Below are 24,842 nucleotides of genomic sequence, written 5' to 3'. Positions count from 1 at the left end.
ATTTCGCTGAACTGGTTGACAAAGTCACAGATTCTGCAGACATTTACATAACAATTCCAAACATAATCCACAGAAAAATAGGAATGTCACTAACTGTCTTGTCAACAGAGTTAAAAGAATTTGTTCACTGGAACATCTACATGCCAAATTAAAACATCTGAAGCAGGCTTTCCAGAAGCATGACTATTTGAAAAAAGTAGTAAATAGAGTTCTGTGACCAAATGAATTACAAGAGTCAAAAAGACAGTGGAAAAACACAGTTTCATTCCCTTTTATTAAAAAAACGTAACTGCAATTAAAATTACTTCAAAGTTACAAATGTACAGCTGTTCCAGTTGAAATCTGTAAGAAAACTGTACAGGATATTCTATTTTCAAAATTTTTTTGTCTGAACTCTACAAACTTTCTTTTTCATCATAGTTCACATCTTCTGTGATGTCATTTTCTGAAAATTCTCTTTCCTCTAAATCAAGGAGATAAAGCATGAGCATTTTTATTACTAACCAAATCACACTTCACAATTTTAGCATGGCTGAAATATGTTGCTCCAACGACCCACAAAATGGAAGAAATATACACACTTTTCCAAGTTGTCCACATCATTTAACGATCAATGCTATATTTACAGTCCCCATTGAGCATCACTAAAAAGCAGGAACCGCAAGAACATATAAAGAAATGAAAGAGAATATCAAGGAAGTTACCTTTAGAATTATGGGGAGGGGATACTTTCAGGTAGGCTAACATAGCTCATACTTTTATGGGTTCTGGCCCCAAAGTGTTAACATTACAGGGAAAAAACAAATAATACGTTTACCAAACACATCATGCTTTCTGTTGAATAAATATTAGTGCTCTAGAAACTGTCTCCAGTGTGCAGTACATAAAGAAAATATGAAAACACATAAAACTGTTCTGAGTGTATATTTTTTATTACATGCAACAAAATTCAGTTGCTGACAATACAAACTACATCACATTTCTGCAAAAACGGACAAAAAAAAAAGTCACTAAAAATTCAAGATCACAGATTTTTCCAGGTTGGGTAGGGGGAGGGGAACAATCCTACCTGGAAACTTTTGAGTGTTCAGTTCCATAGTTCTGAATTAATTCAACTCTCAAGACGTCATGCAGCTTGTATTTTATACCCCTACTGTCATTGTCAGTGACCAAACAAACCTGTGTGCAGTAGCTATTAGGGACGGTACTCACTGAGGCAATACGATGTGCAATGTGACTCGTGATACAATGCAGAAGCAACCCACATTGGTGGAGTGCATAAAAAATGTAGCGGAAATGACTAAACTGGATTGCACTGGGAAAAATGACAATATTATCAGAAGGATACTCACCATACAGTGGAGATGTTGAGTTGCAGACAGGCACAACAAAAAGACTGCTAAACAAGTAAGCTTTTGGCCAAAAGGCCTTCTTTTGAAGTAGACAAAACAAACAAACACACACACACACACACACACACACACACACACACAGTCTTTTCCTTGTGCCTGTTTGTGTCTCAGTGTCTCCACTTTATGGTGAGTAGCAATCTATACTTCTCATAATATTGATGTTATCCCACCTTGGATTTTCCATTGTGTAATGTATCAAAATTGTTTTTAACACTCGGAGAGTCATACCTCTTTCCAGTTATGAGTAAATATGTGACATATTTGGAAGCTGTCCACAATGAGACTTGCAGCAACACATCACACATGAAACTATTGCCACCTGCCATGTCTTGTTGCTTGACATATTGCTAATGTGGCAACACAAGTGCTGCAGGGATAACTGACATGTCACATGACCTTCATTACAACAGCTCGTGGTCTCGCGGTAGCGTTCTCGCTTCCCGAGCACGGGGTCCCGGGTTCGATTCCCGGTGGGGTCAGGGATTTTCACCTGCCTCGAGATGACTGGGTGTTTGTGTTGTCCTCATCATTTCATCATCATCCAGGAAAGTGGCGAAATTGGACTGAGCACAGATTGGATCATTGTACGGGCGCTGATAACCACGCAGTTGAGCGCCCCACAAACCCATCATCATCATCATCATCATTACAACAAGTCATATCATATGTTGTATCGCCTCAATGAGAAAAACTCCTTAGTGAATGCAGTGCTCTTTAGTACTGATACGTAATTTATAACAATAAGTACAATTACTAAATATGGTAAAAAGATTCTTTCAGTTTTGCAAAATAAGTGCACATTGTGGCAGCAGTGTGCCAAGAAGGTGGAGCTTGCTTGTCCGCCCTCTGTTGGTGCTCAATAAAAAGTTTGCATTATGGATGAAAACACACACACGACACTGGTGTGTGTGAAATATTCTACCAAGAACCGATGGAACAGTCAAACCAACACAAAAAGTTTACAGATAGTATAAATTGCATTGCCATAAAAAGTACAACATCAGAACTTCATGTGATGTGGAAATGTGCTCTCCTTCAATAAATGTCAATCGGAACTTCTATGAAACACAGTCTTCTGGATGTGCTATAATACATATACTGACTAACCAATTCTTAATGTATTTAAGTAACATGTACAAACAAATATCACTTTCAGTACGCACAACAAAAATATTCCCTGCAATAAAAGGATAAGTCCAACAGATAAATACGGAAAACACTCTACCATTATAATTACACGTATGACACAAAATGATTATTCTTTTTGGACTGTACTGATGGACTGTTACAAGAATAGTTAAAATAAATTCATATCGGCAGTACAGATACAAATCAATTCACATGTATTTTTCAGTTTTATATTCAATCTCTACATGACATCAACCTCTGCATAATATAATACTGGTGAACATTAATGCTGTCATACTCATTTCCTATATGATTTCAATATCTACAGCACCAAAATAATAGCACAGCAGGTGAATTAGGCCACCCAGATAAAAAAGTCATATAAAGTAATATAAAGTAATATACTCAAGTTCACATACATAATAAAATAACCAACTTATCTCCTTCATATTCCACACTTCACTGTAACTTTTCAGTGACTTCAGTCATAAAAAATATGACATAAACTAGCAAAATCAGAAAACATATACATAAAGTCAATTAATACATTCAACATACTATATGAAACTTTGGCTGTATCAAAAATAGAGAAAAAATATAATAGGAAAACATTTCAGAAATCAGATCTGACTGCAGATATTTCTGACCATCTCAACACAAACATGCATCACATGATGTCCAAAATTAGTCAATCCTTACACAGATGTGGTGTGGCAGTTAATTTTTCCTCTTAAAACCTACACAATACTGGTATACATCAACATAAAACACACTATCCTTTGTTGTGAAGGTATATACACATTTCTTCATAATTTTAGGTAGTAATAAACCTGTAAAGAGGAACCTTGTTAGACTATTTGCAGCAACATGTATGTGCATACATTACAATGCAATACTTAATATGCTCAAAATTACACTGCATGACAAAAAAAGTGAAGCAACCAGAATGAGAGGAGGAAATGAAATGAAACTTCTCAGGTAGGGAAGATATCAGATGTTATTACAGTGGTTATAAAAACAAGTCAAACTTGCAAAAAACTTGGCAGTGTAAATCCATTTGTCCGAACTACTTTGCTCTTGCTCTGGCCTGGATGCATGCACTCATTAAGTTGAGAAGGGATATTACTGGAGAAGGGGGAAAACGTGTGGCAGAAGAAAAATAAATAGTTATAAAATGTGGCAATAGATGGCGCTGTAAACATTATACTTTAATAGTGGTCAACCAAAAATGACAAATGAATCATACAACAATGCCTACGGTGAACATTCGACATTAAACAACCTGTACAACTCAGTGTGATGGGAAAAATCAGTTTTTTAATTGTCCTGAGGTCAAAAGCCGCATAAAAAGCATCAATCAAAATCAAACCGGATTGTTAATTTCCTTGCAACTGGCGCAAAACACGTTCAACATGCTGTCCACCATTTTCTGCAACAAGTTGAAATTGAGACATGTTCCACAACTAATCGAAGTGTTTCCGGGCTCATGTTCAGAATATGTTGTGCAATGCATGCCTTCAATGCCACTAAGTTTGCAATCGGAACACTGAACACAACATCTTTCTGATAGCCCTACAGCCAGGAGTAACATGGATTAAGATCAGGTGATCGGGATGGCCAGGCTGTAGGGAAATGGCAGCTGATAATTCTAGGATTTCCGGAATGGCGCTTCGGCAACTGCTTAACCGGGTTTGCAATGTGTGGAGGTGCACCATCTTGCATAAAAATGATCCCATCCACACATTTGGAGAGCTGGAATGGTGTGGTTGCGCAAAAGACACTCATAGGGCTTACCAGTGACAGTACAGGTAACAGGACCGGAAGCACCTGTCTCTTCGAAAAAATGTGGTCCTACGATAAACATTGCCTTAAACCCACACCACACAGTGACCTTTTCAGGATGAAGTGGTACTGGTTGATTTGCGTGTGGATTTTCCATTGTACATATTCGACAATTCTGTGTACTGACATATCCTGTCAGATGGAAGTGGGCTTCGTCTGTCCACAAAATCTTCTGTGGCCAATCACTGTCCACTTCCATGCAAGCAAGAAAGTCTAAAGCAACGGTCTCTCTCGTTGGCAGGTCAACAGGAAGCAACTCATGCACATGGGCAATTATGTATGTACACCAAAGCAGAATGTTTTGTAGGATTTTATGCACCGTGCTCATGGGTATGTCCAATGTTCGGGCAATTCTCCGTGCATGACACGTTTGCACACCACCACTCATCTCCTCCTGCATTGCTGTGACCACTGCTTATACTGACATAAAATCAATTCATTTCCTCCCTCTACCAGGTTGCACACCAAAAGAACCCATCTTTTCTCCAGACCCACGGCACTCATCGGACCAACACCTTTTTTCAAACCCTTCAGTGTCCGGAACTTCTGCAGAGTGATGTGTGCACAGTCATCGTTCTTGTAATACAGCTTTACAAGCAGAGCGTCATCCTGCATTGAGACAGTCATGGCGAACATCGCAGACGTGAAAGGAGGAAAAGCTGTGTACCCGTCGTGTTTATACCAACATCAATGGGTCATGCGCATGTCAAGTGTTTTCATTTACGTATTCTGACACATACAGCGCCATCTATTGATTAATTTTCGTAGTATTTTTTTTTCATCTGCCATACGTTTTTCCCCTTCTCCGATAATATTCCGTTGCAATTTGATGTCATTCTGACCAGTGGTGTTATTTCTACAATGTTTTGAAAGTTTAACTTTAGTTATAATCACCCTGAATTTGCCATGTTTGAGAGCACTGTCCTGCTGAAAAATGGCACAACAATACTGTTGCATGAGAGGGAACACGTGAGGACGCCTGCAGTGTGCTCCCAGTATATATACCTGTTGGAAAACTAAGTAAGGCATGGGAGCCAGTACCTAGCGCAAACAAAGGAAATCATAACATCCACATGCGAGATGCGATGTGGGCAGTGCCTGACAGGCAACTGAGACTCTCCCCCACCACCGAGCACGGCACGAATCCTGCGAAGCCAGAACTCTGGACCCACAGGTATACATACTGGGAGCGCACTACAGACCGTTCATTCCATAATACCATCTGATGATGGCGGAACGGTTGTTCGCCGAAATATGGTGGACCTTTGACGATTGTGTCCGGCAGTACACCTGAGAACCGTGGAAGCATCATATATGCTGGGAAAGCCTCGGATCGCATATTACTCCATTACCGTATTTACTCGAATCTAAGCCGCACTCGAATCTAAGCCGCACCTGAAAAATGAGACTCGAAATCAAGGAAAAAAAAAAAATTTCCCGAATCTAAGCCGCACCTGAAATTTGAGACTCTAAATTCAAGGGGAGAGAAAAGTTTTAGGCCGCACCTCCAAATCGAAACAAAGTTGGTCCATTATAATATGAGACACAATTTAGGTCGAATAGATGACGATACAGCTACAGTAGTTTGGTTCGAGTCGTAAGCAGTTAAGCTTTACCAGGTAGCCATTGCTATGCGTCAGGCGCTCCGTCAGTACTTATACGGGTACCCTTCCTTTTTCACGTGCTTCGTCTGGTTTGAATCGATTGCTTATTTTGCTTTGATCTGATAAGTGCCGTTTTCTTTGTTATAGGTATTTACGCCACTGTAAGCTGAAAATGCATTACTGTACTGTGTCATGCACTGTTTGTCGCATTCTGATAATGAGTGTTTACGGCCTGTCGCCGCTCGCGGCATGGCTTGCTTTTGTGCGCGCTACCGCCGCTTACAATAAATAAAAAAAAAAAGAGAGAGGAATTGTCTCATTAGCGAAACAATGGCAAGAGACTGCTATTTGTTGTTACTTACACTGCTGCTTTCTTTGATAATGATCAACAAGAACCAAATAATAAAAAATGGTTCAAATGGCTCTGAGCACTATGGGACTTAACATCGATGGTCATCAGTCCCCTAGAACTTAGAACTACTTGAACCTAACTAACCTAAGGACAGCACACAACACCCAGCCATCACGAGGCAGAGAAAATCCCTGACCCCGCCGGGAATCGAACCCGGGAACCCGGGCGTGGGAAGCGAGAACGCTACCGCACGACCACGAGATGCGGGCAACCAAATAATAGACTGCGTATGATAGAACATGTTCTGAACGAGAGTTAGGCGAAAATTTTTCTCCGTTTGAAAATCTTTGCGGCCGTTTCTTTAGTACATCAAATTCCGCACAGAAATTGGTCATCTTAGATTTAAAAATCTAGTCAGTTGCCATGCTTCATTTCTGACTGTATCACTATTAGGCATAAAAATAATACGAATATAAACATGATACAATATGTATATTCTTCCGCGTTTGCTGTTGTCTTGCTCTAGTTTCGTAGTTTATTAGGCAGACAGGATTTAAATGAGATAGCAGCAAACACGAAAGAATACATGGCAAAATGTTTATATTCGTATTATTCTTATGGTCAAGAGAATAGTGCATGTGATTCACATTTCATCAGGTTCCTATTAGCAACCATCTTTTCTCATAGGTAGGAAAAAATTCAGAACGTAGAGTTGGCCATATTGACAAACATCCCAAACAGTCTTGCCAGTCGTATTTTCATAGTACATTGAAATTCTGCTACATTCGAAGATGAACAATACGGAATTTGTATTTACTTCGTTGGATAATGTATGAAAATGGTCGAAACTCGGGACGGAGAAAAAAAAGCTCGTCTTCCACCTTTTTTTAAAATTTATTTATTGACGCAGACGTTTTGGCGCCAGTATTTATCTTTGTGTCTACAAAGCATGCTACATATATTCGACGGCAGAAGTTGGTTGTGGCGGCACCTACTAACATTTTTCAGAACTTCTGCTTGCTTTGCACTCGACTAAGCCGCAGGCAGTTTTTTGTATTACAAAAACAGGAAAAAAAGTGTGGCTTAGATTCGAGTAAATACGGTGCTTGTTCTCGGATGGTAACGCAGATGTGAAGGTATTGTAATGTACTTGATGTAGAGTTTTAAAACTACTGTAGGCTACCGAAGACTATCAGAAGTTAGTATAGACTACACTAGTTTTTGTAGTAGCCCTGATCAATTAAGATCATAACCATGTTACCTTTACATTAGGCGTTTTGCATACTTATCAGGTGTTACCTCATATCTATCGCTTTGTTTGCATATGAAGACATGGGGGAAGAAACGATGAATTTTACTTTATATCAAAATTTTGTTTATGCTTCTGTTAGACACATTGAAGTCCATATTGTCTGCTGGTATATTTGTTTTCTCGAAAAGTAATGAGTATTAGCAGTTATAAACAAATTTAGAATCATAAGACGAGGGAAAAATTATGATTGTCATGGAGTTTTACAAAGTAGACATGAATGTTTTGCATCTGTTTGAATAATATTAAAACCAGGTTCATGTTTGTATTTCAATGTTAATAGTGCTGGATATCAGTTTAAAGTATTTCCATTGTTGTTTAGATGAATTATTACTTTAACTGTTTAAAATGACAATAGGTTCAAGAGCCACACCGATTAAGTTTAGTATTCTTGAAAGTCTTGAAAGACTCATAGTGACATGATGTGCTATTTTGTTAGTGCAAAGGTGTTATTATTTCGATTTCTACAATGGATCCAAATAAAAATGCTGCTCCAATGTGGAAACTTAATACAAAAAAAAGGCAGAAGTATGGTCGAGTATCGGATGCTATTAAGAAAATAAGAAACAACATGCATGAAACTGGAAAAAACTGTGAATGTTTTGAGAGAATTACTGAAAGTGAAAGGTAGATTATTATAAAGCATTTTAATGGATTACCTGATAGGAATGCTCAGAATTTACATTTATCTGGCCTAATAAAAGCCCATTTCATCAAACAAAGATGGAGTCATAAAAATCAAGCCGAGTCTGATCTTCATAATCATTCGCACACATACAATTTTTGGGTAAAAAGAGGTGAATTATTACATGAAGAACATGTATTCTACAATGCCTTCATAGCACTTCATGGTATAATCTCACAACGTCTGCAAACTATTCAACAACAGCTGACCATGTATGGTATGGTACGTCCTGATGGGAGAGGTAAAAACAATAACAGGCCCCACTCTGTAAGTAATGAAACATGGTTAAAGGTCAATGAATATATTCAGTCCTTCAAAGGTCGCCGTATTCATTACTCCTTGAGAAAAACATCCAAAATATATTTGCCAGAGGAACTCAGTGCAAGGAGACTACACAAAATAAATATGGAAATTAATCCAAACATGCCCATTTCATATGATAGCTAGTTATGCATTTTTAACAATGAGTATAAAATTCCATTAGGTTATCCTAGGTCAGACACTAGTAGTGAATATATCAAGCAATATTGTGTACTACAAATGACAGATGGCAATACATCTGTTTAATATCCATGTTCTGACATCTGGTGATTCTGTGTATTGCTATTATGATCAAACCATTGCAAAGAAAGGATTGGATGAAGTAGTATCCATGCTTCACCATTATATCTTCAATATTCTTCCACCTAAAGTGAAACAGCTACACATTTTCTGTTACTCTTGCGATGGACAGAATAAAAATTACAGTTTTCTGCTACATTCATTATGCTGTAACAACACATTACCATTCACATAAAATCACAATAACATTCTCTGAATGGGGGCATTCTTATTTGGAGTGTGACAAAAATATGGCGCTCATTCCACAGAAACAAATTACTGAAGTTCCTCAAAATTGGTATGCCATTATCAGAGATTGCAGAGTGAAGCCTAACCCATTCAAAGTAATTGAATGTGACCAAAATCTTTTCAAAGAGTGGACAAAATGCTTTTCTCTTCGAAATTTGTACAAGCCAAAATTATCTACACTTTCTAGACCATTGAAAGAAGTTAAAACTGAAGTGCAGCTGCCGCGTCTTCTTTCTCCGAGGTCAGGGAGCTACAATGGACCATGGGAAATTACAGTAATGACCATGAAGAAGAAGACAACAGAAGATAAACTAGCTGATGGAGAATTCATGTTACCTGGCCCAGCCTACTCAGACTTCATACCAGTTCCACTGTTGAAATGGAAAGATCTTCAAGTAACTATTGAACTATTCTCAAATATGTACTGGCAATTTCTATAAACTTAATTCTTCTATTCTAAAGATATTTTATACACTTTTTTTTTTTCAGGAAATTTCAAGACTTGTCTCCAGTGAGACATCGAAAAACTATTATAAGAACCTACCTCAATGAAAAAAAAAAGTGTTAAAAGTGTAAACAGGTTTCATTGTTTTACATTCTTAGAAACTTAAATTTGAGTAGTCTATTACTTCCTTAAAGTACAAACCTCATTAACATAAAATAATTAGCACAATGAATATGAAATATGTCAACAAAAATGAACACCCATCATTTTTTCTGCTTCTAAATGATCATCAATTTTGAAAAAGTGTTCATTGTTATTATTACACAGTGCTAGTAACAGACTAGTCAATACTATGCCTAATATGCATACTTCATGTTAACCACAACTGAATTTGAATTAATAAGTAAATGTTCATAAAAAATTTTTCAAAGCTTAAAAAATTGTTTTTCTCTATAATGGTAAAAAGTGACATTCATCTTTTTCCCCGCATGTCTTCATATGTGATTAGTGTCTTACTAGATTCTCCTAGAAACCAGAAGAGGTGAACCGTCTAGAAACTGAGTGGCGATATATAATGGGCCACATAACCTACAGAACGTTTTTGTTCTACATTGTAGTCCTCCTGTCTGTCATTTAAAATTAAACAGTCTTCACAGGAAAAATTAAATTGTCAATGTTTAATTTAGAGTATATTAGAAAATTGTTGATTTGTAATGCAAAGCAGAGTGACGATATAGCAAAAGTAAAAAAAATGCAATGCAGATTGCCTTTGATCATGATGAAGAAGGTTCCACTGAGTACAAAATAACAATAATTATTATACAGACTTTTTTATGTTTGTGTGTACTTGAATCAAAAGTAATTGCATTGGTTATATAAAAGTGCAGAAGTTGCGTAATCAACTAATTTTTATGACTTATAAAATCAATTTATATTATTAAGGATATAAAATACACAATGAGCTAACACTGAATGATGTTCAGTTCTAATTATGTGTAAAACAAACAAACAAAAAAAAAAAAGAGAAGTCATCGGCTCCCAACTTCTCTCTCATACATTCATTTATGTTTCTTGCCCTACCAATACTACCATTTACGACCGACCCTTAGTTTTAGTAAAGCACAACTCTAGCTTGGTGCACAACATGGTGACCTCCCTTCTGATGATCAGAAGTGGTTTACCAGAATCTTGATGACGAGTATGCCTGACCATTTTCTCATGCTGGGTCAGGTCCCATTTGAATGCCCCAAAACATTAATATTTCACAATTAATCCTAATGAGACCCCTTTTCAACACTGTCAGGTGCTGATAATGCTGTCTCATATAAGTACATGGCATCTCCATTTCCTTCACAGTGATCACTCAACATCTGATGCAGTTCATCACTCCCCTTATATATCATACCAGGCCTTGTAACAACACTAAACATTAACAACGCTAATGGACTCTGATAACTGCTCCACCTATTACAGAGAATTGCAACTCTTAATCATTTACATAGCCACAAATAGTGTGTACATGTACAAAGTTACAATGACTTCTGACCATGTCTTCAGGGTGCTTCACTACTTTTCCAAGCAGTGTATATAAGCATGGAAAAGAAGATTTCGTTCCCCAAATTTCATATTCAAAAACCATTTGATCATGAAACCATTACACTCGGAGTAATATACTTTCTGCTAAATACCCAAGTTCAAGTGGCTTGCAATATGATATTAAATTACTAATGTGGTACGTCTTGATTGTCTTGATTGTTAACTTCGAAACTTTTCCTTCAGATGGAACAATTCTCCATGATATAAAACATACTAAGCCAAACAGTATAATACTTCACTGAACATGAGGGGGAATGGGCACCAAAATGTCACAGACATATTTTACAAAACATTTGAACCCCTCAAGTCATGAAATAAATATATTGCAGTATTACTACAGTCTCCAAATAAATGCTGTAGGCCTGACAGATATTTTAGATTGCAAAAACTTTTTACAGTATATTTATGATATAAGATGTTTAGATACATATGGAAATACAAGCTGAACTGGCCATGAGGACATTTAAATTAGTCAGACATTTTTTCATATCAGCGACATACAAATAGCTCACTGAGTCAATGTATGGGTTTTGATTGAATAATAACACAAAAAACTGACACTGAGCGTCTTTCTCCAAGAGGCAACTAAAGAAAAAAAGGAAAGAAATGTAGCAACAGGGCGAGTACGTTATCTACAACTTGAGGTCAAGAGAAATATCAAAGTCACAGAACAACAAAATCAATGTTGCAGTTCTTAATTTTTGTTATTGCCTTTAACATTTTGTGTTTATTGAACTGACATGAGTGTTTTCACACCTCCCCACCCCCTGTATTCCTGTCTCTTTCTTTCCATTTAGTAATTTTTAGTTCCAATCAGCTGTTGACCATCCAAATTACTATTTTTCTCTCACAATTGTTAATATTTGCATGCAGCTTTAGTGTGGTATCAATTTACGTGCATTATACCTAACTTAGATTCCCCCAGAGATCCAAAATGGAAACATTCTAAACTCCTACCAATGTGGGACACCACAATTTATAACTCATTTTGAAACCCAACAGACACATTTTGATATCCTGCAACTTAAGATACCTTATTAATTCAGGCCATCGTACCTTTGGGAGATAATGTACTTCAACTTTGAAAAAACTTTGGTTCAGAACCATTATCAAATAAAAAAATTCACTATCTCATTAATGACATAAAAAAATTACTTCCTAACAAAAACTGCTTCAGTGGAAATGGCTGATTCAGCAAACTAGTCAAATAAGGCAAAGGTCCCGAGTTCGAGTCTTGGTCGGGCACATAGTTTTAATCTGCCAGGAAGTTTCATATCAGCGCACACTCCCCTGCAGAGTGAAAATCTCATTCTGGAAACATCCCCAAGGCTGTGGCTAAGCCATGTCTCCGCAGTATCCTTTCTTTCAGGAGTGCTAGTTCTGCAAGGTTCGCAGGAGAGCTTCTGTAAAGTTTGGAAGATAGGAGACAAGATACTGGCAAAAGTAAAGCTGTGAGTACCGGGAGTGAGTCGTGCTTCGGTAGCTCAGATGGTAGAGCACTTGCCCACGAAAGGCAAAGGTCCCGAGTTCGAGTCTTGGTCGGGCACACAGTTTTAATCTGCTAGTAAGTTTCATAGTCAAATAAGTGTTTCACACTTTCATACACCAATTTAGATAGATAAATATGCATGTATTTATTACACTTGTGTGTAATTTCATAGTGTTTTTGTTTTGTATATTGGTACCTTGGTTGCTATGGGATTATTTATCAATTGTCACTTTTTATTTGTAGTTCACTGTTGCTATTTGAGTTTACACATTGTCAGTTTGTCATTGGGAGATAGTGAGTGGAGCTGTGGAAGCTAAGACATGGACTACGGAGGGGAGAAATCTGAACATTTCCGATATATTCTTCTGTTTGAGTTCAGTAGAGGAGTGACAGCAGCAGAGGCAACCAAAAACATTTGCGCTGTGTATAAAGATAGCGCCTCTGGACAGAGCATGGCACGAAAATGGTTTTCATATTTTAAGGAGGATTGTTTACACATTAGTGACTCTCCATGTTCAGGAAGACCTTCGGGGTTTGATGGAGATTATTTAAATACTTTAATCCACAATCATCCACAAAGGTGTACACAAGAACTGGCAAATGCAATGAACCGTGATCATTCCACAATAATGCAACATTTACATGCAGTGGGGAAGGTTAAAAAATCTGGTACCTGTGTACCACGTGCTCCAAGCCAAAATCTCAAAAATCACTGGGGTGGCTCTGCTTGCTCATCATCAAATGGCTCACTGACCATTCCTTTGCTGTATCTTTATTGGTGTCAAAAAATTATCTCTCTATGCTAACATCAAGGTAAAGAAAGAAATGGTTGAACCCAAACACAGCAGGAACTCCCCGTACAAAGATCTGCATGGATCCACGAAAGATAATGTAACACAGCTGGTGGAACAGCGACAGTGAGGTGCACTACTAATTTCTTCCCTGACATGTAACGATCACCGCTAACACTTATTATCAACAACTGAGACCTCTTGCAAATGCAGTCCAAGAACAACAACCAGGAAGACTGCGTGAAGTGATGCTACTCCATGATAATGTCCACCCACATTCTCTTAGACTGACAACAAAAAACTATATAGGAATTGGGTTGGGAAGTCATTCCACACCCACCTTATTTATCTGATCTTGTCCCCTCAGATTTTCCCCTTCTCACTCTCATCCTGTTCATGACAAGATGTGTGAAATGAATGTAGTTTTAACATGCTGGTGCTCCAGTTTATGCACAAAGATCATAGCAGACACCTTCCAATGACAGGAGGATTATGTCCCTCAGAGATGCACTTAAATGGAAGAGAAGTAGTTAAGTTTCATAACCAATTACTGGGTCAGTCTGTCCATAAGTTCACTAATTATCTATGTTGAAGGCACATCTGCAGCATGAGGATTCCCAATGACCCATAAAACATTAGTGTGATTTTGAGCATTTCATCTCTGGTTAAACAAACTCCATGTCATCATCCAGACACATAAATAAGCTCGTTCTGAGATATTTCTGTTCATAATGGTGCAAGTTTCATGTTGTAAGCTGCTTAACTACATACATTATAACACTATATAATCTGTACTAAAAACAAAATAAACTGTACCTCTTCAACTTAATTATTTTGCCAATTCCGTGTGTATAATCCTCAGTTCATTATTTGGCACCATACTCATGGCAAAAGAAAACACTTCTGTTCCTGCCACATCACAGTTTATGTACTGGAGCTAATTGAAAACATATCCTTTCTCTGCCAGGAGTTTCATAATTGAAACCATGTTGTAGCAGTCATCTGTAAAATAAATGACACTGTTACAAATTATAGCTTCTTAACAAGAATAGTAACAAAGAAAAAGGTCACACTACACATTATAAAATGAAAGCATTGCGTAATAACTGAAAACAGAGGTGTAATAAGGACTTCAAAAAGAATAATTTTAAGGCTAACCAGAGACAAGATAAATCAGATAACACAAAAATCTGGATCTTAAGTGAGCAACATAAAGAAAAAACTAAGTAATACTGTTATTTTGTCGAAAGTTATCATGGTGGGACTGTGCGAAAATACAGCTTAAGTCACACAATAAAGTAAAACCCATTCTTAATAACTAGCATTATTAATAGTTCCCACTTCTGTATTTACAACACTAAGAATTAACCTGTAAGTACTATTTTACTTTCAAAACAACCAAATTATTAAATAAAACATATTATTAAGTATCATACCTATACCAGAATGCTGGCGGCCAGAAAATTTTATTCCAAATCTTTCCACAGCACTTTTTAAGCTGGATGGGTAATGTCCAGTTGCCCTGGCGATGCACTGATGAATGAAATAAACATATAAAATTATTTTTGTATGCACTTTGTGAATCTACCAGAGCACAATGCCCAACAGTAACAGCACCAACACAAAAAGATCTGTTTCACAGTGAATAGCATTTTTTTTTTTTTTTTTTTGCTGTATCAGCTGTGAGATCAATCAAGTATGCATATTTTAAAGCTCCACAACAGATGTTAGGAAATGGAGTCAATTATCTGTGTATGATACTAGCTTATAAATAAACTCTTGAAACAATTTCTCTCAGATCAAGAGAGTTGCTAAATCTTTAGCAGGTTCCTTCCTATTTACTTGTGACTGTTGTGGTGGATGTTACATTACAGATCATGCTGCTCAGCAATCTAACAACTTAGACATAACATGTTTGCTCACTATTAATATTGACTACGGACAAAGAGGAAGAAAGACTGGCAGAGACTTTAAGCAAAATACCTGTTCAACACTTACCTGAAGTACACTATGTGATCAAAAGTATCCCAACACCCCCAAATACATACATTTTTCATACTACGTGCATTGTGCTGCCACCTTTCTGCCATGTACGCCACATCAGCAACCACATTAGTCATCAGACATTATGAGAGAGCAGAACTGGGCGTTCTGCAGAACTCATGGACTTCAAATGTGGTCAGGTGATTGGGTGTCACTTGTGTCATACGTTTGTACACAAGATTTCCACACTCCTAAACATACCTAGGTCCACAGTTTCTGATGTGATAGTCAAGTGGAAACGTGAAGGGACACGTACAGCACAAAAGCGTACAGCCTGACCTCGTCTGTTGACTGACAGAGACCGCTGACAGTTGAAGAGGGTCGGAATGTGTAACAGGCAGACATCTATCCAGACCATCACACAGGAATTCCAAACTGCATCAGGATCCACTGCAAGTACTATGACAGTGAGGCGGGAGGTGAGACAACTTGGATTTCATGGTTGAGTGGCTGCTCATAAGCCACACATCACACCGGTAAATGCCAAACGATGCCTCGCTCAGTGTAAGGACCATAAACATTGGACGATTGAACAGTGGAAAAACGTTGTGTGCAGTGACTAATCATGGTACACGATGAGGTGATCCGATGGCAGGGTGTGGGTACTGCGAATGCCCAGTGAACGTCATCTGCCAGCGTGTGTAGTGCCAGTGCCAGTGCCTACATTGATGTTTCTGATGGTTTAAGCATCTTCTTGCTTCCCACTGTTGAAGAGCAATTTGGGGATGGTGATTACCTCTTTCAATCGCCAATCTTGGTTGTGTAGGTTTTGCTGTAGACACAGGAAGAGAGTGGAACAGGAGGGGGAGATTGCTGCCCTTCAGATGGAACTAGATAGAGCAAAACAAGAGCTGGAAAGGTTAAGGGCGGAGAAGGGAAAAGAGAGGTGGGAAGTGACAACAGGTTATAGAAGAAAGCGGAATAGGATGTTCTCAGACAGTGTGGTTGTGAATGTGGAAAAAAGGTTTGATCTGTTGTCACAATTGGAAACTATGAGCCACAAATAGATGTAGGAGTAGGATAGGACAAAACAAACTTTCAAAAAGTGTTTGAAAAGTAAGAAGCCAGGAAATGCTGTGAAGAAGAAGACAGTTTTGTTGTTAGGTAGTTCACAACTGTTGCAGGATGAACTAGGGTCAGGTTACAAGTTTTTTTAAACCTAGTGCAAGTCTGGGTCAGGCGATACAGGATGTAGGTTCACTTTGCAAAGACTTCATAAAGGAAGACACCGTGATAATAGTGGGTGGGGTGGGCCAGAGCATAGATAAGAGCCCTAATTATTCAACTGAGAGTGACCTGGTAAAGATAGCTTCAGCAACGAGACATACTGGTGTTGGGCTTGTGTCTGTTCTGAGGCCGCCATGACCCACCTCATTTAAACTCTTCTATTAGGAGAGTTAATTTAGAGATGGAATGGCTGCTTGGATCAGATATGGGGTCTCATATCAGTGTGGTTCCTGTTGACTCTATCAGCAGGTGGGATTATACTAGGCATAGCCTCCACCTCAACAGGAAAGGGAAGGGAAAACTGTCTGGGCTAATAGCAAATATCTTGGGGAGGGGGGGGGGGGGGGGGGGGCACTGCCACAAGTTGTAAGTGATTACAAGTGACAGATCAGCAGTTTTTTAGGGTAGGGAGGACAGAAACAAAACATGTTCAGAGACCGGCTGAAAATGACATTCACATTGATAAAACAGGCAGCCAGAAAACAAATTTTAATGTACAGAATCCATGCAGGCAACCTCTGATTGAAACTACAGATACTCAAAAACCGGCAGGAAAATTAGGTTCATCCAGTTATAATTCAGCCAGTGTACAAAATCAATTATTGTTATTGCATCAGAATATCCAAGGACCAAGAGATACGCTTAATAAGTTACTTATTTGTGTTGAAGAATTAGAGTTGAGCAAACCAGTTGATATAATCTGCCTCTCTGAACATGTGACCACTTGTATAGATATGTTAAATGTTACAGGATTCAAGTTAGCTTCTTAATTCTGTAGAGAAAATATGGAGAAAGGAGGAGATGCCACATTTGTAAGAAAATGTTTTCATTTCAAGAATATTGATATTAATAAATTTAGCTCAGAGAAGCATTTAGAAGCTTGTGCAATTGAAGTAGTATTTCATAATAAGTCTTTTATAATAGTATGTTAGTTCCTACTGTGAACTTTGCTTCTAGGATATGTGAATGCTCTGAGACTGCTACTGATAACACCTTTGTAGACAGATCTAGGGAAAAAAGTTGTATCACACAACCAATAGTAAATGGGATATCTGATCATGACATGCAGCATCTTCTGTTAAATGTTGAAACTTGTCAGGATAAAAAAATCTATTAAATCTGCGTACAGGAGGGTAATAAATAAGTCAAAAATTGAGAAATTCGGGAAATTGCTCAAAGACATGAACTGGATAGATGGTTACAATACTTCTGACTGAAATGGAAAATACAAAGCAGTCATTAATAAAGTTACCTCACTTTTGAAAACTGATTTCCCCTAAAGGTAGCTTACATCACACAGAAGTCAAAAAATAAACTGTGTAATACACAAGGAATAAAGATATCATGTGGGACAAAAGGGAGACTGTATTACTATCTAGGAACAACTCTCATGTTAGAATTGTAATGCATTACAAAGAATACAGCAAAATATTGAAGCAAGTAATCCAGAAATCGAAGCAGCTTTATTATGAGGAAAAGATAATTACATCAGGCAACAAAATAAAAACTGTATGGGATATAGTGAAGACAGAGACAGGTGGGGCCAAAATGGAAGAGGAACAGATAGCTCTAAAAATAAATTAGACTTTGGTAACAAGTGCATGTAGAGTTGTAAACCTCTTAAACAAGTACTTCATTTCTGTTGCTGACAGCTTGGGGTTATCAGGTTCGGTGAACAGTGCAATGGAGTATCTCAGACAAATCTTTAAAAATAAAGTCAGTAGACCATGTACCAGTATTTACGGATGGCTCTAAACAGGGGGACTCTGTTGGTTGTGCTGTTGTTTTCCCTGATCGTGTCGTCAAGTTACGGCTTCCTGCGGTGTTTACCATCTTTGATGCCGAATTGTTTGCGATCTTGCGGGCATTGGAGCAGATGAGATGTGTTCCCAGTCTTAAGTTCCTCATCTGTTCTGACTCCCTGAGTGCCCTTCAGACCACGCAACACTTGTACCCAGCGGATACGGTCGTCCAGAACATCCACGATGCCCTACTCCACCTGCAACGGCAGGGGAAGGAGGTTTCCTTCTGCTGGGTGCCGGGGCACGTGGGTATTAGGGGAAACGAACTGGCGGATGTGGCTGCCGAAGATGCATGTTCCCTCCCTCACGTTATTGCATGTGCCGTCCCCCTCCATGCTGTTACCTCCCTTTTGCGTTTTCGCGTTCTGCGTCAGTGGAAAGAGGGGTGGCTGGCAGTCGGTGAAAATAAGCTGCGTCTGGTCAAGGCCACCACACGGCCGTGGCGTACGTCCTACCAGTCATGCAGGCGGGATGAGGTTCTCCTCACTCACCTCCGCATCGGGCACAGTCCCTTAACGCATGGTTTTTTACTCCGGCGGGAGGACCCCCCAATCTGCAGTGCTTGTGACGTCCAGATTACTGTCCACCACATTTTACTTGACTGTCTTTTATTCTCTGACCAGAGGGTGGTGGTTTCTTTGCCACCGGATTTGCCCTCTATTTTACAAGATGACGCAACGACTGTAGTTAAGGTCTTACGGTTTTGTGTCCTGTCCAATTTGTTGCCTCGGATTTTAGGGAGAGGGTTTTAATGTGCTGCTGGGTGACTGGCTCACCCAGGTTTTAGGTAAGAGGTCAGCCAGTCACGATTACCTCCTTGTTTCCCTTCGGTTTCTGTTCTCTTTTCCTTGTCTCCCTTCCTTTTTAGTGTGTTCCTTCTCCTCTTGTTTTGCCTCTGTCTGTGAGGTTTGTAAACCTCAAACACACACACACATAAAGTCCGTAAAATGGAAATAACACTCACACCTCCCAAAGAAGTAGCATCCATCATAAAATCCTTAAAATCTAAGTATTCTAGTTGATAACATATCAACGAAGTTAAAGAGTGCTCATGTGAGTTGAGTTCTATCTTAAGTTATTCATGTAATCAATCCATTATCAGCAGAACATTTCCAGACTGGCAAAAATATGCTGAAGTTAAGCCTCTTTACAAGAAGGGGATAAAGAGATACCTTCAAACTATTGACCAATTTCACTTTTGCCAGCTTTCTCAAAAATATTTGAAAAGGTTGTGTTCAAGTGTTTCCTTAAGCATCTGACTCCAAATAATATATTGCCCAAGTCCCAGTTTGGATTTCTTAAGGATTCTGATATAGGGAAAGTTATCTACACTTACAGTGAGAATGTACTTAATTCATTAGATAATAAATGAGAGGCTTCTGGCATTTTCTGTGACCTGTCAAAAGCTTCTGACTGTGTGAACCACAGCATTCTCTTAAGTAAATTAGAATATTTGGTGTCACCGGCAATGCTGCGAAATGGTTTGAGTCTTATCTCTCTAACACGAAACAATGTGTGTCACTGCGAAATATCTGTGCAGTAAGCAGTCGGTCATCATCTGATTGAGAATTAATTACATGTGGTGTTTCTAACGATTCCATCTTGGGTCAACTGCTGTTTCTTGCAGTACATTAATGGCCTCTCATCTGTTACATTACCAGATGCTAAGTTTCTTGTGTTTGCAGATGATACAAATATTGTAATAAGTAGCAAGTCAAGTATAGATTTAGAAATAGCTGCTAATCAAATTTTCACTGACATTAATAAGTGGTTTAAAGCTAATTCACTGTCATTAAACTTTGAGAAGACGCACTATATGCAGATCAGAACCTGTAAGAGGACTACAAACTGCAGCGCAACTTACCTCTGGTGGTACCAGCCTGTGAAGCAGGCTTCACATGTAACAGTGTTGAACACTGCCCAACCAATCCTATCATGGACGGATACCACACATAAAAGGCTTAAGTACAAAGTGTAACTTTTATCTGTTGAAACACGATTTCAAGCAGACATATTTAGATTCTCTTATTCATGATTTGGCCACATGTTTTGCCCCAGTGGAAGTCATGCACTTGGAACTATTACTTTTAGCAAATCCAATATTAGAAGGTGGTGTGAAAATTACTGAGAGCAGGACAATGACTCCAAATGTACTAAGATATGTCAATGATAGGTTAAACTTACAGATCAATCAACTGCACTCAGTTGTTGTGTTGCATCACACCTGCCCTCTCTTCTAGTATAGAGATGCAGTTCTCCAATGAATGAAAACCAGCTTGTCTGATAAACAGAATAGGTGAACCTCCAGTTAATCCTTCGCCCCTTTTTCTAGTTGTAGTCAAAAATCAAAATTATTTCATGAGAAGCAAATAATAACCTTTATGTCTTGAGTGCTTCAAGTAGTATCCACATCAACAACATATCCAACTGCCACCTACAAGTTCAAATGGTTCAGATGGATCGAAGCACTATGGGACTTAACATCTAAGGTCATCAGTCTCCTAGACTTAGAACTACTTAAACCTAACCTAACCTAAGGACATCACACACATCCATGCCCGAGGCAGGATTTGAACCTACGACCATAGCAGCAGTGTGGTTCTGGGCTGAAGTGCCTAGAACCACTCGGCCACAGCGGCCGGCTCCACCTACAAGTAATACTGCAGTTATATTGGAGTGGTGCAGCACGACCAGAGCAGCATGGCATGGCAAGCAGAGCAGCAATGGTGAAACAAACCAGTGCTGTTCAGTGTGTGTGATGCTGCAAGTGATGGGGCGCGGAGCAGAATGGCACAGAGTGGTGCTGAGAGAATCAAACATGTTTGTTTTAAACAGACAGCGACCAGAGCATTTCGAGTGACTCTGCTGCGGGTAGCAGAGTCTGTACTGTTGCTGGCTGGCACTTGTGTTTCTTTTGTTGTAGTGTTGAAATAAAATTAAATGAACATATGGCATTTATTGAATGGGATACCCCCTTCGGGTTTTGGCTGCTGTATTGCAAGTCTTTTTAATTGACACCACTTCAGTGACTTGCATGTCAATGATGATGAAAATGGTGATGAAGGATACACAACACCCAGTCCACTGCAGCGAATTGAACCCGAGCCCCCTTGCATAGAGAAAATGGTATCAGCTGAAGCTATGAGCGAAAGTGTTTTTATCTGGCATCCTTTATGGGACCACGAAAACAACTATCATCTCAACTGATTCATTCTAGACAAGTTTTGTGATGAGGTGGCAGCACTATTACAGACTGTAAGTACAGAACACATTTCATTAATTTCTTATTCTCCCATTGTCTTAAAATGAGAGGCAATAATAAAGTTGAAGTAGCACAGCTGAGAAACACATAAAAATCATGTTTTACTAGGTGAGAAAATGTTTTCAAAACCGTCTCATTTGCACAGCTTCATTTGAAGGTCTGTTAAAGTTTCGTCCTGTCTGATGTATGTCTTACACAGAATGCTCAATGTCTACTGTATGTTGCTCATCGATACTTAGAGATCGTTGTAGGTCAATGACAGTGTTGTGGAGAACACGTACATTTCACATCATCATCAACAAATTCTGCTAAAGTTTCTATTGGCTTCCAAAATATGCACCACTTTGTGCTCATTATTCCAAAAGCACATTCTATTAATTATCATGGTCCAGAAAACTGTTCGTTAAAATATTCATTCCATGGATCTAAAACACATTGACTGTAATATTTGCTAACATGCCCCAATGCATATGTCTCCTCTCCAATGAATACAAAAGGCAATTCAACTGATGTATTTAGTAGTGGAGTGTCTGGCAGTATATTAAGCTTCCCTTCTTGCATCAAGCGAAAAATACTAGAAGAATAAAATCTACCGCCTTCCCTTTCCTTCCCAAACCCTCAACATCGACTCTAACGAATTTCCCCTGATGATCTGCAACTGCTAGTAGTATGATTAAATGAAAATTTTTGTAGCCGTAAAACAATGTACCGGCATTTTCTGGGCATTTTAGACCAATTTGTTTTCTGTGAACATCACCGACTGCAGATGGAAAGTTGTTCATGTTACATAAATCATTTACAGTATTTAGAAAAAGGCACTCACGTGTAGAGTGGCTGGAGGCAACCCCACAACAGTCTGGTAGTTGACTACACAATACTTACAATGGTTGTATTTCCTATTGTGAATGTCAGAGCAACATCTCAAAAACTACTACTGGTTTCTAGGAACCTGTAACAATTCTCATTTCATCAGCTATTGACAACCCTTAAAAATGATGAGCCTTAAAAATAATGTTATTTCACTGGAAAAATCTGTAGTAGCTTGAATACCAGTTAGATATGAAAGTTTGGCCAATTAATCATACGACAAAATATTCTCCTCTTTGAGTACTATCATTTCCTAAAATCTTGTTTTGATATCTCAAACTGTTTGTGAGATATGAGGAATGTTACAAATATTTCATTCTGGCTTTTTTGCTCACACTAGAGTTCAGGACTAAGTGCTTAACATACAATCTATTTTCTCAAGACTGGTGACAGACAGTGATATTATTCTAAGCTTAAAGTATAATTCAGTATGTCAGCCACATTTCATATGCAGGAACATATGACCTAACATGCACCAAATGCAAATTCATAGCAAGTGCTATTTTTCAATGCAAACTTTTTGAAATTCTTGCAGTAGGTTACTTAATTTTGAAATATCACAATAACTATGACCATTAACAAAATGATAGGCAGTTCATCGTTAAGCTGGCGAGTAAAGCTATGAGATGTATGAGAATCAAATTTTTTCACTGAATAGTTTCTTTAAAATCATTTGAGAAAGACTACAGATCGGCTGGCACGCATGTTTGCAGTCCATGCAGTCAAGTGAGCCTGCCCGGTGGTTGCACTGTTCCCTACCCCACTATACCCAGGCACAAAGCAGCACTGTGGCAACGGCCAGACACACAGCTCCACTCTGCATTGTTGTGCCACTCCACTATACCCCGCGACTAATAAATCATCACTTAAGCCACCTCGGTTGGGTCTGCCGTTTCTTGCGACGGCACTCTTCTCCTGATTCATATTATGTACACACTATCACCCCTCAGCTGATTCCTGGTATCAGATCTCCACATGAATTACTGATTGATTCGCTAATAAATAATAAGAAAGTTAAGCCAATAATAGACCAGGTGCTTCCATTTCATTGGACAAGTGGCGAACATATGTTCTCTTTGAATCTGCTCTCTTGCTTGCTCAAAAATATGATTACGTGCAAAAGGTGATCATCAGTTACCAATTAAAGGCACATTCAGCATCAAAGTTATTTACCAAAATGCCTCACAGTTGCCAAAGTTGAGAATTTATATGGCCTTCAAACATTTCCTGTTTACAATTGACAAATTAATCGCTTTCTTACCTATATATGTATCAATCTAAGCCATGAAAGACATATGTCATCAATTTAAGGATTTGTTTTTGTCTCGTCTGGTCTCAAGTAACTATCAATTATGAGGTTCACATCACACTGAAACCATCAGCTTCTCCCAGTTTTGCCGATGCAAAACAGAAACTAGATCACTTGAAGTATTCAAAAGTACAGTGTTTGTGCATCACCAATAGTCATAATCTACATCTACATGCATACTCTGCAAGCCACCATATGATGTGTGCCGGAGGGTACGTTGAACCATTACTAGTCATTTCCTCTCCTCTTCCACTGGCAAACAGAGCAAGGGAAAGACGACTGTCTATATGCCTCCATATGAGCCCAAATTTCTCTTATCTTTGTAGTCCTTATGGGAAATGTACATTGCTGGCAGTAGAATTGTTCTGCAGACAGCTTCAAATACCTATTTTCTAAATTTTCTCAAGCTTGTTCTTCGAAACACACACACACACACACACACACACACACACACACACACACACACACACACTAGCTTTCCTCTATGGATGTCAATCATTTGCCTTCCCTACTACAATCCTTACATGCTCATCCCATTTCATATCGCTTTGCAATGTTATGACTCAATATTTAATCGATGTGACTGTGTCAAGCAACACACTACTAATGCTTTATTCGAACATTACGGGATTGTTTTTCCTACTCATTTGCACTAGCTTATATTTTTCTGCATTTAGAGCTAGCTGCCATTCATCACACCAACTAGAAATTTTGTCTAAGTCATCTTGTATCCACCTACAGTCACTCAACACCATCTTCCCATACACCACAGCATCATCAGTAAGCAGCTGCAGATCGCTGTTTCTCATCCACCAGATCATTTATGTGTA

General features: G+C 38.6%; 1 protein-coding gene across 1 annotated transcript in view; it reads right to left on the bottom strand.

Moving 5' to 3' along the window:
* Positions 1-2,929: 2,929 nt before the first annotated feature.
* The window catches only part of LOC124556609 (ERI1 exoribonuclease 3-like), a 98,728-nt gene continuing 76,815 nt past the window's right edge, over positions 2,930-24,842 (bottom strand). Inside the window, exons 4-6 of the mRNA XM_047130576.1 lie at positions 14,939-15,035; positions 14,319-14,504; positions 2,930-3,370 (exon numbers count right to left, since the gene is read on the bottom strand). Coding sequence (XP_046986532.1) covers positions 14,440-14,504; positions 14,939-15,035 — 162 coding nt within the window. The 3' untranslated portion in view covers positions 2,930-3,370; positions 14,319-14,439. The remainder of the gene's footprint in view (positions 3,371-14,318; positions 14,505-14,938; positions 15,036-24,842) is intronic.

Source organism: Schistocerca americana, chromosome X, assembly GCF_021461395.2.
Source record: "Schistocerca americana isolate TAMUIC-IGC-003095 chromosome X, iqSchAmer2.1, whole genome shotgun sequence".
Taxonomy (NCBI): domain Eukaryota; kingdom Metazoa; phylum Arthropoda; class Insecta; order Orthoptera; family Acrididae; genus Schistocerca; species Schistocerca americana.
This window is presented reverse-complemented; position numbering and strand designations above follow the sequence as displayed.